The sequence below is a fragment of the Podarcis erhardii genome, assembly GCF_964252035.2.
Source record: "Podarcis erhardii genome assembly, chromosome: 8".
Classification (NCBI taxonomy): Eukaryota; Metazoa; Chordata; class Lepidosauria; order Squamata; family Lacertidae; genus Podarcis; species Podarcis erhardii.
The window spans coordinates 89,954,697-89,968,341 of NC_138499.1; the positions used below are offsets into that span (position 1 = coordinate 89,954,697).

The following is a 13,645-nucleotide window of genomic DNA, read 5'->3' on the forward strand; positions in this document are numbered from 1 at the left end:
CCCTGCAAGATTGGCCACTTGGAAATGCTGTTCTACTCGGGTGCAGAACATGTAAGCCAGACTGCAACAAAATGAGGAGGGGGGAACTGGGTGAGGTTTTGTTTTCCTAGTGCTCTGGGTTAAACACAGTCTTGCCTCACCCCATACCATATGCTAATAACATAAACCTGGCATTAACCTTTTGATGATTGTATCCTCAGAAGAATGTTACTCAAAGCTGCCTTTTTCTCCCTGACTGTGGTTGTTAAGTATTCATGGTCCAGAAGCTGAAGAAACAGCTGTAGTTCAACTATTAATTCTTCCATGGCTGAAACAAAATAAAAACAATTTCATATAATGAAAATAAGCATAAAAATGACATTTAGAACAGGCAGCCTAGCAGAACTGTAAAAGGAAGCTGCTGGTAGTGGTTTAAATTGTACATAGCAGCTTCCTGTCTATTGTTGTTTGAGACCATTTGAACCACAGTTCCCCCTTAGGTAGGAATGGTATTTATACCAAGGCAATCCAGTGACAAGCAACTGAAGGGAAAGCACACTTCTATGGATAGGGGTAAGATGGCCAACTGGTAAATCCACCACCCAAACCAATTTCATCTAACCCTTCGCTTGATGCCATTTTTCACATTTCTGCATTTATAGTCCACCTTCACTGACAGTCTGTTTATTTGGCACAACATACTTCTGGCCTCTATGAGACGCGGGTGGTGCTGTGGGTTAAACCACAGGGCCTAGGACTTGCCAATCAGAAGGTCGGCAGTTCGAATCCCCGCGACAGGGTGAGCTCCCATTGCTCGGTCCCTGCTCTTGTCAACCTAGCAGTTCTAAAGCACGTCAAAGTGCAAGTAGATAAATAGGTACCGCTCCGGCGGGAAGGTAAACGGTGTTTCCGTGCGCTGCTCTGGTTCGCCAGAAGTGGCTTAGTCATGCTGGCCACATGACCCGGAAGCTGTCTGTGGACAAACACCGGCTCCCTCGGCCAATAAAGCGAGATGAGCGCCACAACCCCAGAGTCGGTCATGACTGGACCTAATGGTCAGGGGTCCCTTTACCTTTACCTTACTTCTGGCCTCTAGACTACTGTCAGGAAAATGAGTGATCTTTGAGGATTCAGAAAGTGCTCATCTCTTGGACAGAGGGATAAACAGTTTGCAGCAAAGCCAGTTCAAGAATTACCTGCCTCCTTCATTAGACTAGAGCACATTCTTCCCTTTATTGATGCTCATCTACAAACATTAACATGTGGAAGCCAAGGAGTGGGATGGGTATAAAGTGCCCTACACTGCCAGATGATGATGATGGTGAAACAGGACACTGCACATATTTGGGTAAATGTGTGATGTAAACAGCTTTTAGATGTCTGAGGAACCATGAGAAAGAGCTTTGAGCTTTCTAGTAACATTTGAACCTGCCCTTCATATGCAAAGGCACAGAAAAAAAGAAGCAGAGCAGCTAAGATGATCCAGGCGATGGAATGCAGGGAGCCTTAATAGATTAGAACAAATCTTTCATGTACTGACAGTATAGCACAGAGTTAATATTGTCTGTTCTCTAGGAGAACGCAAAACAGATTTATTGACCATAAAATTTCTGATGCCATGGAAAAATCAACTGCTAGATTTATTTATCAAACTACATCACCCTTTATTTAAGGCTATCCATAAAGATAACCAGGTAACTTTCTGAGAAGCAAGGTTTAATTAGATACAGTTATTGAAGATGTTGTTATATTGCCTAGGGGAAAGCAGCACAACTGAGAGATCACAGGGGAAGGTCAATTCCCAGGTGGTATATATTCATCCTCACCCTTGATCTGGCAGCACATTTCTTCTATGAAAAGTAAAAAAAAAAGGACACAATGAGGGCAGAGACACAAATGGGGCAGCCCTCCCATAATGAACAAGCCTAACTTTCAACAAGACTATAAAAAAATGAATGTAAAGATTAATTCGGCTGGCTGGTTCAGATGTTCTCAGAAACAAAATTTTGTATATGAACACTTAGATGTAAGTGTACAAACACCTGGATAACTATTAATCATGGTCACAAGCCTAGATTGCTTTTAAAGGAATTAGAAATGTTTATATTTCATTTTTTTATGCCCATCATCTGAGTATCTTAGGGTGGTTCACAGCATAAAAATACAGAATAAACAAAACAAACCAATAACCTCCCTCCCAATGTTCATGGAGAAGTAGCCAGTCCCTGGTTGTGAGCTCCCACAACCTCCTGTCTGTCTGTCTTGGAAGCAGAACGCTAAGTGAGGAAGAGCTCTGGTCTCTTCCACCAAGACAATTCTTGCGTTAAGAGAAGATGGAGCATGCATTTCCAATTATGAGACACACATTATGAGCAGCTCTACATATCTGCTGCATATTAAATGTTAAGTGTAAACAAAATATGGATAAATATGCTGATATGCCTATCCCCATACCATCTCAAAGGCAGGAGGAATGTTTGTCCTACACTGAGACTCTCATTAGTTGGCCATCAGGGCTGCACCCAGCTGAGTCCTCTGGCTCAGGCAATGACAACCACTAACCACACTACAACGGGGATGGATTTTCTCATCTTGCCAGCTGCTTCTGTTGCTCACTTGAAAATTAATAAGGCTCATATCAGAATTAAGAAGCTATTGCTGCCATCTGTCTTCCTTAAAACACCACCACACTGAATTATTAAACACTGCAAACAAACACACATTTCTAACTTTTATGTGATTTCAATTACTTCTGCACCAACAGAACCCTTTGCGAATAAAGAGCCAGAAGACTTTATTTGCCATTTCATTTTGTCAACCTGAAATTCCTGGTAGCACTTTTCATTTGATTTTATCCTTAGCCCTCCACAAAGAATTACACATTTGAGTTCCCTCTTAAATATTTAGAAGTGTAACTGAAAGGTGTTTTGGTTTTTTTTTTTTGCTGGGGGGGGCATGTTTCTTGGCAAAGGAGGAAAAAGGAAAATCCTTCATTAAGTCTCCCCATTACCATCAACGTTATCAAGCCTTCATCAACATATGGCTGAAAATGGTCACTATGGGACTTGGCATGGCCTGTCTGTCTGAGTGTGCAGCTGCCAACTGTCTGTAGAAAACAGCTGTGACACACACAAATGACTGGTAGAGGCAAATCTTACAGAGGTCTTGCTTCAGATATCACATTACAATGTATTTCATAATCCTCTCCCCACCCCATCCTCCATTAACACGAGGGAGGGTATGGATTAGGTATTTGAACTTCCAAGAGAGAGCTATGTCATAAATCAATTTCAGTGTGGTATATCAATGCTCAGAGATAATTCACATTACACTGTTGCTGGTTTTATTCTGTTGTGATTCAACTTCCATGTTGTATTCTTTTATCTTATGCTTTCAATCTTTTAATTGTAAACAACATACGTAAGTTTGAAGTTGACACAGTAACCAGAGTAAAACATAATTCTGTTCACATCACTTTTTTAGGTGTCTTTCGATACCATAGCAAAACGTTCCAAGTTTTCAAAAGACAGTATGTTGGATCTTGTTAGCCAAGTAATCCAGCAGAACACAGGCGAAATGTTTACAATTCTGCAAATTGTTTGAAATGCCATATACCATTATACCTCTTTGTTCCTTTTCTGCACTACTTCTCCACAAATGAAGTTCAGATGCCAGGAGTTTCTTTGACTTAACACTCCAAAACACGAGAACCACACCTAATTGGAGAAAGTTGAGCAGCTATATGCCAAATGCAGAGGGGCGTAGCTTAGAGAGACTACAAGTCTCTAAAAGAAACATTACATCAGGCATCAGTTTGCCAGAAGTGATCAAAACGAGCATACACACCCCATCTTCACCACAACAAAAATGTGCAAATATCGTTCTTTCTAGTGCTATTCACAATAAATAAAAAGTTAAGCTGTCATGTACACAGTGGACAACAGCCAAATAACAAAGTCATCTGTCAGCATTTCACCAGTCAATTGACAGGTCTACCACCTTAAGAGGGAAGATCCCAGTGTTTCCCAAAACATGCCTGTTTGGGGAAGGGCACAACTGCTTACATTTAAGTGTGAACTGGTCCCCAGACCAAGGTGGCAGCTTTTTCAAGGAGATGCAGTTACTCAGCACCAGCCTGCTAGGCTCCCCCTTGGCATGACTCCAGTTTCATTTCCTTTTTTATAACCACAGAATCCAGGGGAAAGCATGGCAGACCAAACCAACCAACCAAAGGCTCACCTTGGTAGGAAACACATCAGCAAATTTTAGTCTGATTTTATGGGCAACAATTGCAATCAATTCCTCTTTACCTGTTCCGAACTTATCAAAGTAACACCTTCTCAAGGTAAGAATGATTCTGGCAAGAGTCGCTGACAAATCTTTCCCTACAGAGAGCACACCATGAACAAAATAGTGCACCATTATCCTCACCTGCTTGTTGTCAGCCATCATATTAGTACATCGCACACATATTTCCAAGTGGTGAGGTGTTCCAAGACAGCACAACAAGGTTAAAATTCCTTTGAATGAGAAAGCACTGAAGACCAGGCACACCAGTTCATCCAGATGATCAGAAGCGCCAGACACATCCTTTGAATACTGAGGGGCCCACTCCCCCCCAAAAATATTATGGGGGCCGAAACTGCTTTGGCCCCTAGGAGTCAGCACCTATGCTGGGGATTTAGGGCATTCTTACAACATTTCTTTAATTTACAAATATACTGTATAAGCAAAGTGGTCCTATAAGCAGAGAGAATCAATCCAACTCCTAGAGAGCAGCTATGGCAGGCTGCTCTAAAGCAGTGCTTCCCAACCTTGGGTCCCCACCTGTTTTCAGACTACAGTTCCCATCATCCCTGACCACTGGTCTTGCTGGCTAGGGATGATGGGAGTTGTAGTCCAAAACCAGCTAGAAACCCAAGGTTGTGAAACACTGCTCTAAAGTGGCACTCAGGTTCAGCTAACCCCTACTAAACTGTCTCTCTCTGCCTGCTTCTGAACCCCAGTTGCTGGAAACCACAGGAAGGGAGAGTGTTCTGGTGCTCAAATCCTGCTTGCGGGTTTCCCAGAGGCATCTGGCTGGCCACTGTGAGAAGAAGATGCTGGACCAGGTGGGCCACTGCCCTGATCCAGCAGGCTGCTCTTATGTTCTTCTACCCATTCATCCCCCAAAATCCGCACACACATCCTTGTGGTGCACAGGTCCAAGCCCCTATTCATGCAGATGAATTGTCCATTCCAGAGAAAGGGGACACTAAGAAAATTGCATAGCTCAGTTGGTTTAGAGCATGGTGGTAATAATACCAGAGTTGCAGGTTCTATCCCCATATGGAACAGCTGCATTGCAGAGGGTTGGACTAGATGATCCTCAGGGTCCCTACTGTTCTATGATTCTTTTTGTCAAGGCCATGACCATTCTTTCACAGTGAGTAAACCGGCCAACCATATCACAATTTGAATGATTGCCAACCTGTACCACCTTGTGCATTCCTTCCAAAGAGGTCACTGACATATTTTTATTCTTATTATTCTGCTCTATACTCAGAGGTCCCAGGGCGATTCACATAGTCTGGAAGTTAACGGCTGTGCAAGCATCTGTCAAGGAACTAGATGTAAATCATACATTCAAGATTCTAAAATAAGAGTTGATTTTAAAAGGCAAGACCAGCAAAAAAAAGTGCAGGTTATAATTCATTCCACATCCTCCTTTTAATCTGTGCTTCATTCATTTCCTAGCTCTATTATCATCATCAACCCTCAAATCTCTAAGATCCAACTGTTGCCTGTGGGTTTCGCAAGTAGCTTCAAAGAGAAATACTTGGTAACAAACAACCGCGACCTTATGAAATGCAACTACAACCAATATTGAAGCAAATGTGCTACACACTCAGGAGGTCATTGTCCAAAAGCCTACTTCAGTCCTCAACACCACTTCCTATGTACGAAGACCTAACTGTAGAAGACCTCAAAAAAACAAATTTTGGGTCCACTGTGCTCCATACTTCAGTCCCAAAACGCCTTTGAAAGGCAATAGTCCATGTAAAGTTATTTAAAAGCAGGAAAATATATTACTTCCCTTAGATTAAGCAATATTTAGCATATTTGTCATTAACCCGTTTATTGTTTTCAGACCTTGGAATCTTGTTGCTTCCAAATGCGTCTTCAAAATATATTGTGGACATAAGAGTTAATGACATTAATTTGAATAGACAGATAAGGTTGTATTCCTAAATTCCCCTGGTGGTAGCAATGTTATCAATACGATGGTCATATATAACTACAGCCTTTTCCAGATATTAGCAAGTTACAGTTTACATCAAAGTCAAATTTTGCTTACCAAAACAGCCAGGTCAAATCAAAGTCAAACAGAGAAGTTATCGAGTTTTACCTGCAGGTTAGGGAATTAAATAATTTAGAGAAGGGGAGGGTAACCCCAGTTTGGGGTCCTGATCTGAACTCCCCAATATTTCTTTCCTGCCCCTCAGACCCTACAGATTTTGGTGGCACAGGCAAAATAAAGAAATGAAGAACTAAAATAGATATTGGGGTGAGCAGAGATAGAGCCCAGCACACAGATAGGGATGTAAATTGCCTCCGCTCTGCTCATGAGATCGATTAGAGAGGTGGGTGGGAGCCCTTTGTGCTTGTCTGCCCATGCTTGCACACCCTAAAGCGCATATGTGAGCTTATGGCCACACCCACTTTTGCAAAGCCCCACCACTAGCATAAGGTCCCTGGAGAGTTGGCCAAGGACAAATCTGGCCCCCACTCCAAGAATATTAGTCATCTCCCATTTAGAGGAAATTGCTGAACTAAAATGCTTTTCTTCTTTGATCCTCCTGTTCTGCAGCTCTTAGTTGCTGGTCCTCTGCTCAATGTCACCTAGAGGAGGGAGAAAGGTTGTTTTCTGCTGCTCCAGAGAAGCGGACACGGAGCAATGGTTCTAAACTACAAGAAAGAAGATTCCGCCTAAACATTAGGAAGAACTTCCTGACAGTAAGAGCTGTTCGACAGTGGAATTTGCTGCCAAGGAGTGTGGTGGAGTCTCCTTCTTTGGAGGTCTTTAAGCAGAGGCTTGACAACCATATGTCAGGAGTGCTCTGATGGTGTTTCCTGCTTGGCAGGGGGTTGGACTCGATGGCCCTTGTGGTCTCTTCCAACTCTAGGATTCTATGATTCAATCCTTTGCCTAAAGGAAAAGATAATAATGGGTCATACCCAACTAACTTATTGAGAAATTCAGTTCGGATCTTTATGCGAACCTGCCTAATATGTAAACCCAAAGACAGCTAGCCTTCTAAATCCGCACTTCTCCAAATTTTGTGATGCTGTTCTCCATCCAAATGATGCATATAAAAATGTGCATAAGGATACACATATATTAGTTAAAATGGCATATCAAAATGCATGATATTTGCAAAAATGTGTAAATCAAACAAAATTACATGCAAATATTAGGAGACTGGCAATAAAATGTTGGAAAACTTTCACAATGATTTTTTAAGTTGCAAACTGATATGGGAACGTGGAGAACTGAACTTGAATCTGGAATAAAAATGACAATTGGTCATTCTTGAGGCAGTGCATCATACAGGAGGAGATGCAGAGCAGATTAATGATGGAATTATTTAATTTGGTATAAAAACCACCCTAAAATTTTCAGAAAGACTACCTCAAATTAAAATTTTCATTTCTTCTCAAAAGCAAGCCCTGCCAAATATAATAGGATTGGTCTCAAATTAAGTATACAGAGGATTTTTTAATATATATTTTATAGCAGACAAATATAGCTATGGTTCTAACAAAGTACATGAAAGTAATTTCTATACAGATGCACAAATCACAGAAGGCTACCAATTTGTTCTCAGTCACCTGGGGAAAACACAGCTTTCCCCTAAACCATACAACCAAAAATAAACAAAATAAAACCAAGCATAAATTATATTTTAATCTCCAACCACACAGAAAGAAGGGAAACACATTTTTAAAAGACCAGAAAAAGGAGCAGGGAACTGGTAGGAAGGGACTCTGATGAGATGGAAGAACACGGCAACCAGGAGGCATCAAAAGAGATCAGGGGAAGAATGCAGCCCCTGGACTGACAGTTGCTCACATGTGGTCTAATAAATCGGTAACAGCCCATTTGGGAGCATTCCAAACCCTTTGAGAACCAGTGGAACTTCTTCCCAGCTCTGAGCAGATTTTCTGCTCTGGTTAAATCCAGGCCAAGTTATACCTGAAATTAACTCTGCTAAATGTTGCACAATTGGCTTGTTTGGCCTACAGGCCATGATATTTTCCATTTTAGCGCAGGACCCTGCAGAAGAAAAGAGGGCCACTGGGAGTCAGGGAGAGCCTCTGCCTTTCTTTGGAGCCCAAATAAGGGTGCAGTTTCTCTTTGAGCTTGTGCTGAGTTCAGAGACGCTTGGAAAGCACAAAGATGCCCCATTGTTTTCCAAGTGTTTTTAGGGTTCAGTGAGAGGATGGGAAGGAACCCTGCCCTCCTCTAGGTTCCATAGCAGATTGGGAGCACTTGCCAGATTCAAAAAGTATGATTGCCAATAGCGAGCACATTTGCAGATACGGGTCAAACCTTTGAGGACTTGACCTGTATTGTTAATAACAAGGACTGATGGCCATCATTTTAAGTTTGTGTGGCAATGTGTCTTCTTCTGGCATCTTTCTGCTGGACAATCTTACAATTAACTTTCAGATTTCACTTATGGTTACAAGAGCTCAGGGAGTTGAGTGAACAGGATATCAATCCCATTTGGGTACTCTGGTTCGCTACTAAAATATCTCAGCAAATTAGTCCTTAAGTGGACTTCACTTCAATGGAAGAATAACTTTCTTGCAAATCCTATGAGTCTATGGGTCCCAAATTTAGCATAATTGTTTTTAAATATGTCTTGGCCTGGACTGGACCAGAGCTGAACCTGAAAATCAGTCTCCATTTTTCTACAGTTCCGTATGACTGCTAAGACACTGACTTCCTTTTAAGATGCTAAAGCCAAACATTAGAGCTACCCAGTACTCAGGCTCACATTCCTGGAAATCATCAGAATTAAAATATGTTGTTGGATTAAGGAGTTAGGGAACCAGAGTCACAGTATGTAAAGTTTTGAATCTTAACAACTGGTTCAACAGAATTAGAGTATGTGTTATGCTTTTTCTGTCATTTTTTATACTTATATGGAGAACAAAATTATTGAATTAACATGGGAGAACTAAAATTAATTTTCCAATGTGAAGGAGGAAACCCAGAGCCAAATAAATAAAAAATGAAGCTCAAGCATGGCATTTTTTTTGGTGCCGTCCACAAAAAAATGTTTCTTTTCCTTCTTCTGGAAATACTGTATGCAATAAAAAATAAATGTAGCTAGAGATCATTATGTCCTCATGACAGTTTGCTGGAATATATTTTTAACTGTATGATGAAGGAACTCATTAACTAATCTGTTAATTACAGGGAGATGGCATCTAAGAAGGAAGCATATGAAAAATATCTAAGTATGGAATACTCTGCTGACAGTGGCACTTACATGCCAATATTTAAAGTGAAGAAAGAAACCAGGCGTATTCTGTGGAAAGTGGAACCAGTGTTTGAACTTTTAGAAATATAAAATATGGGTGAAATGTATCTCGGGACATTCTACTTCATCATGTCCCTTCTCTCAGTTTGAAGCATATTTTTCTACAGATTTTTCTGTAGCTATAATTTTGTATTTTTAAATGGAAAACTTGAGAGTAGAAATTAAAACAATTTCTCAAAGAATGAAAAATAAATTGTAAGAATGACAATTGCTCTGCATTTCTTACTCTAATATATTTTTAAGGATGGCAATTATTTTCATATCGATTATTCAATTATATGCTTTCCTTAATCCTCACAAATTTATTAATTGGAACTAACCTGACACATTCTGCAGTGTAGCTTAACTATTCCTTTAGACAGGTGGTCAGATTTTTATCAGGCTTTCGTAACAATGTGTTTGGTGGCATCCCGCTGCTACAAAAGTCCACAAAAGTTGCTACCTCAAAGATTTTTACTAACCTGCTTACAAATATGTATGTTAGCAATTTGTAGCATACTGACAGGCTAATTTAGGAAGAAGAAAATGCAAACTAATAATAATAAACGTATCCCTGGTCACCTGGAAGCAACTCCCCTCAGCACCAGGCAAGTCCCTATTTAGATATGCAAAAGTCATTTGATCCTTGAGTGAGACACCGGCAACTGCCTGGGGGTTGCACTTTTCAGTCTCCTTGCCAGAAGTCATCAGGAGCCAGACACACACAATGGGCAATCCTACGCACATTTACCTGGGAGTAAGCCCAACTGAATACACAGACTTGCATCTAGGCAGATATGCCCAGCTTCACTCGGCGTGACTTCGCTCCGTCGGGACCCAGAGTCCCCTTCCCCGGCCTCCAAGGGGTGTTGCCACGCACAACTAACTTTGCCCGGGTTTGGAGGAGTTCCCATTAGCGAAAGGCGGGCGGGCGGGCAGGCGGGCTCCTCGAGAGCCTTTCCAGGATCGTGGGACGAAACTGGCCGGGCAGCCGCGGCCCCGCTCCGCCGGGCAACGTGCCCCGTCGTGCCCCTCCGCTTCTGCCTCGCTCCCGGTGACAGGAATCCTCCAAAGCGCAGCAGCATCTGCCGCTAGCCCAGCAGCCCCGGCGCCCCCGCCATCCTGGGCGCAGGGAGCGAGGCGCTGCCCGGCGGAGAGACGGCTCCTCCCGCGCGGCTGGCAGCGTCCGGGCAGGGCAGGGCTGGCCTCCGCCCGCCCGCCCGCCGCGCCCTCGCCCCCCCCCCCCGGGCGCGCTCCGGCCTGGCAGCCCGCGAGGGAGGGAGGGAGCGGCCGGGGCTCCCCGAGGCCGCCTTTTGTCTCCGCGCTCGGGGCGCCGCCGGGCTCCCTCCTTCGCCTCGCCGGGGCTGGCGAGCCCCCCCTCCTGCCCGCCCCCCCGCCTTACCTGTCGCCCGCCTGGTCCCGCGGCGCCTGGCTGCAGACGCGGCCGAAGCAGCGCACGGAAGGAGACGCGCCCGCTCGGCCGCCCAGCCCAGCCCAGCCCAGCCCCGCGCGCTCCCGCGCTCGCTCGCTCTCTCTCCCTCCGGGCCGGGGAGCGGGGCCAAAGCGGGCCCCCACCCGAGTGGCGGCGGCGCGAGCCAATAGGCGAGCTGGGGGAGAGGGGGAGGCGGGGCCCCAGAGAACAAAGGAGGGAGGGGGCGCCCGGGAGAGGGGGGCGGGGGGGGCTGCGCCGGACAGCCTCGCCCGGGGCGGGGAGCGGGGAGCGGGGAGCGGGGAGCGCGGCGGCGCCCGGGACGCCCCAGTTCCGCTGGGTTCGAAGCCGGAGGCCTGCCTCTGCTGGCCGGGTCTGGCTGGCGCCCCGAGAGCGGCGGGGTCCGGCGCGCAGCCTGCCCTCCAGGCCGGGAAGCGGCTCCTGGGGCTCCGCCTGAAGCCGCGCAGAGGCCCCCCCCCCCGGCGCAACTTGGCCGGCGCAAAAGGCGAAGCGGAGCCTCGGGAGGGAAAGGCGGGCGGATTCCCCTCCTCGGCGGGTCCGGGGGTCTCTTCTTCCGCTTTTCTGATCCTTGGTGGCCCCGTTGGGAGAAGCCGAACTAAATAAGGGCCGTGCCATTCAAGTTCCCTCTTTTATAAAAGGGATCCTAATAGAATCAGAGAGGGATTCCCCAGGGTGATCCAGTACTCCGCAACCCCTGCAAGCAGGAATCACCACTGAAGCATCCATGGCAGACAGCCATCCAACCTCTGAAAAACCTCCAAGAAGGAGAGACCGCAACCTCCCGAGGGAGACCATTCCCCTGTTGAACAGCCCTTTACCATCAGAAAGTTCTTTCCGATGTTTAGTCAAAATCTTTATTGTAACGTGAATCCACTGGTTCGAGTCCTACCTTCGCTAATGGAAGAATACAAGCTTGCTCCATTTCCCATGCAAAATGCCCTTTAGACATTTGAAGATGGCTATCATATCTCTTCCCAGTCTCCTGCCTTAGGTTGGTGGATCGGTGGATCTCCGATGGGAACATGGTCCAGAGGGAGCAGGCCTGGACTAGGAACCCTTGACTGAATGCTGAAATCCCCACCACAGGCAGGAAACTCACTGCCATCAACAGAGGAATGGCAGCATTTCCTCCCCATGACCCTGCAGTAGCTGCTGCAATAGTATTTTGAAAGGCCTGTGACAGCCATAGTGTCTTTATCCCAACAGAAGTGCATGCTTTTAGTACTTTCAGGTGGGGTCTGTCTTGGTGGTGCGTCCTGGAAGCTGCTCTTTAAAATGGAGGCTAGGGACCCTGTGAAGATTGAAGCACCCTGCCAGCTGACTATAAAAAAGCTGGCGGAACTGGGGGTTATGACCTGGCCTAAGGTGGTGCGAGTGCGTATTCTGTGTCACTCCCCTCTACACTTGAGGCTCTGGAAGTGTAGTTGCATTCCCAGGTGCCAGAAATGGTGGCACCTCCCTGCTTCGCACTAGAGGAAAATGAAGTGAAAGGAGACAGGGATTTCTAAAAATGACATATAATAAAAATGTCCATAGTGTGGTGCTGATGGTGTAAGTCAGGATGGGGGGGGGGAGCTCCCTTAGTCTCCCCCAAGAGAGGTATATCTTTGCTGGAGAACAAACAGGGTTCACTCATTTTTGAAGACACTGTTTATACCTCATATGAACAAGGCAGCAGTATGAAAGAGTAAGATGTCTTATCCCTTCTTTGCTATTAATCTTGGAGGGCTTTTTTTTTTTAAAAAAGACTAAAATCAACCAAGATGGAACTGTGTCAGGATTGTCCTTCCTCACTTCTTTGTCAGAGGCAGCGAGATCTGTGGGCAGAGACTTGTGATCAAAGTGATTGGCATTATTGTTTTGTGTGGTAAGGACTATGCCAAGCACCCCATCTTTCCTCTCAGATAAAATAGTTTAACTCAGGGGTCCTCAAACTTTTTAAACGGGGCCGGTTCACTGTCCCTCAGACACTGTTGGGGGCCAGACTATATTTTGAAAAAAATGTGAACAAATTCCTATGCACACTGCACATATTTTATTTGTAGTGCACAAAGAACAGGAAAAACAATACAATATTTAAAATGAACTATAGTGGTACCTCGGGTTAAGTACTTCATTCATTGCGGAGGTCCGTTCTTAACCTGAAATTGTTCTTAATCTGAAGCACCACTTTAGCTAATGGGGCCTCCTGCTGCTGTCGCGCCGCCGGAGCACGATTTCTGTTCTCATCCTGAAGCAAAGTTCTTAACCCAGGGTACTATTTCTGGGTTAGCGGAGTCTGTAACCTGAAGTGTATGTAACCTGAAGCATGTGTAACCTGAGGTACCACTTTATTTTAATCAGCATAAATTTATAAGCATTTCAATGGCTAGTATGGGCCTGCTTTCGGCTAATGAGATGGTCAGTATCGCTAATGCTCATCCCTACAACCCAGCCTGCACATGGATCTCCCTCACCCCCATGGCCCAGTCTACATGTGGGCCTTCCATGCCCCCATCCCCACAACCCAGCCTATACACGTGTCTGCCTGCACACACCCATCCCCACAACCCAGCTTATACACAGCTCCCTAACCCCCACGACCCAGCCTATGCATGTGCTTCCCTAACCCAGATCCCCATGACCCAGCCCACACCTGCGTCTC

The 13,645-nt window shown here is 45.1% G+C and overlaps 1 protein-coding gene across 4 annotated transcripts in view; it reads right to left on the reverse strand.

Moving 5' to 3' along the window:
* The window catches only part of AFAP1 (actin filament associated protein 1), a 47,906-nt gene extending 36,931 nt beyond the window's left edge, over nucleotides 1–10,975 (reverse strand). For all 4 annotated transcript variants that reach the window (XM_081872679.1, XM_081872677.1, XM_081872678.1 and 1 more), the window contains exons 1-2: nucleotides 10,954–10,975; nucleotides 179–307 (exon numbers count right to left, since the gene is read on the reverse strand). In XM_081872679.1, coding sequence (XP_081728805.1) covers nucleotides 179–305 — 127 coding nt within the window. In that variant the 5' untranslated portion in view covers nucleotides 306–307; nucleotides 10,954–10,975. The remainder of the gene's footprint in view (nucleotides 1–178; nucleotides 308–10,953) is intronic.
* Nucleotides 10,976–13,645: the final 2,670 nt, after the last annotated feature.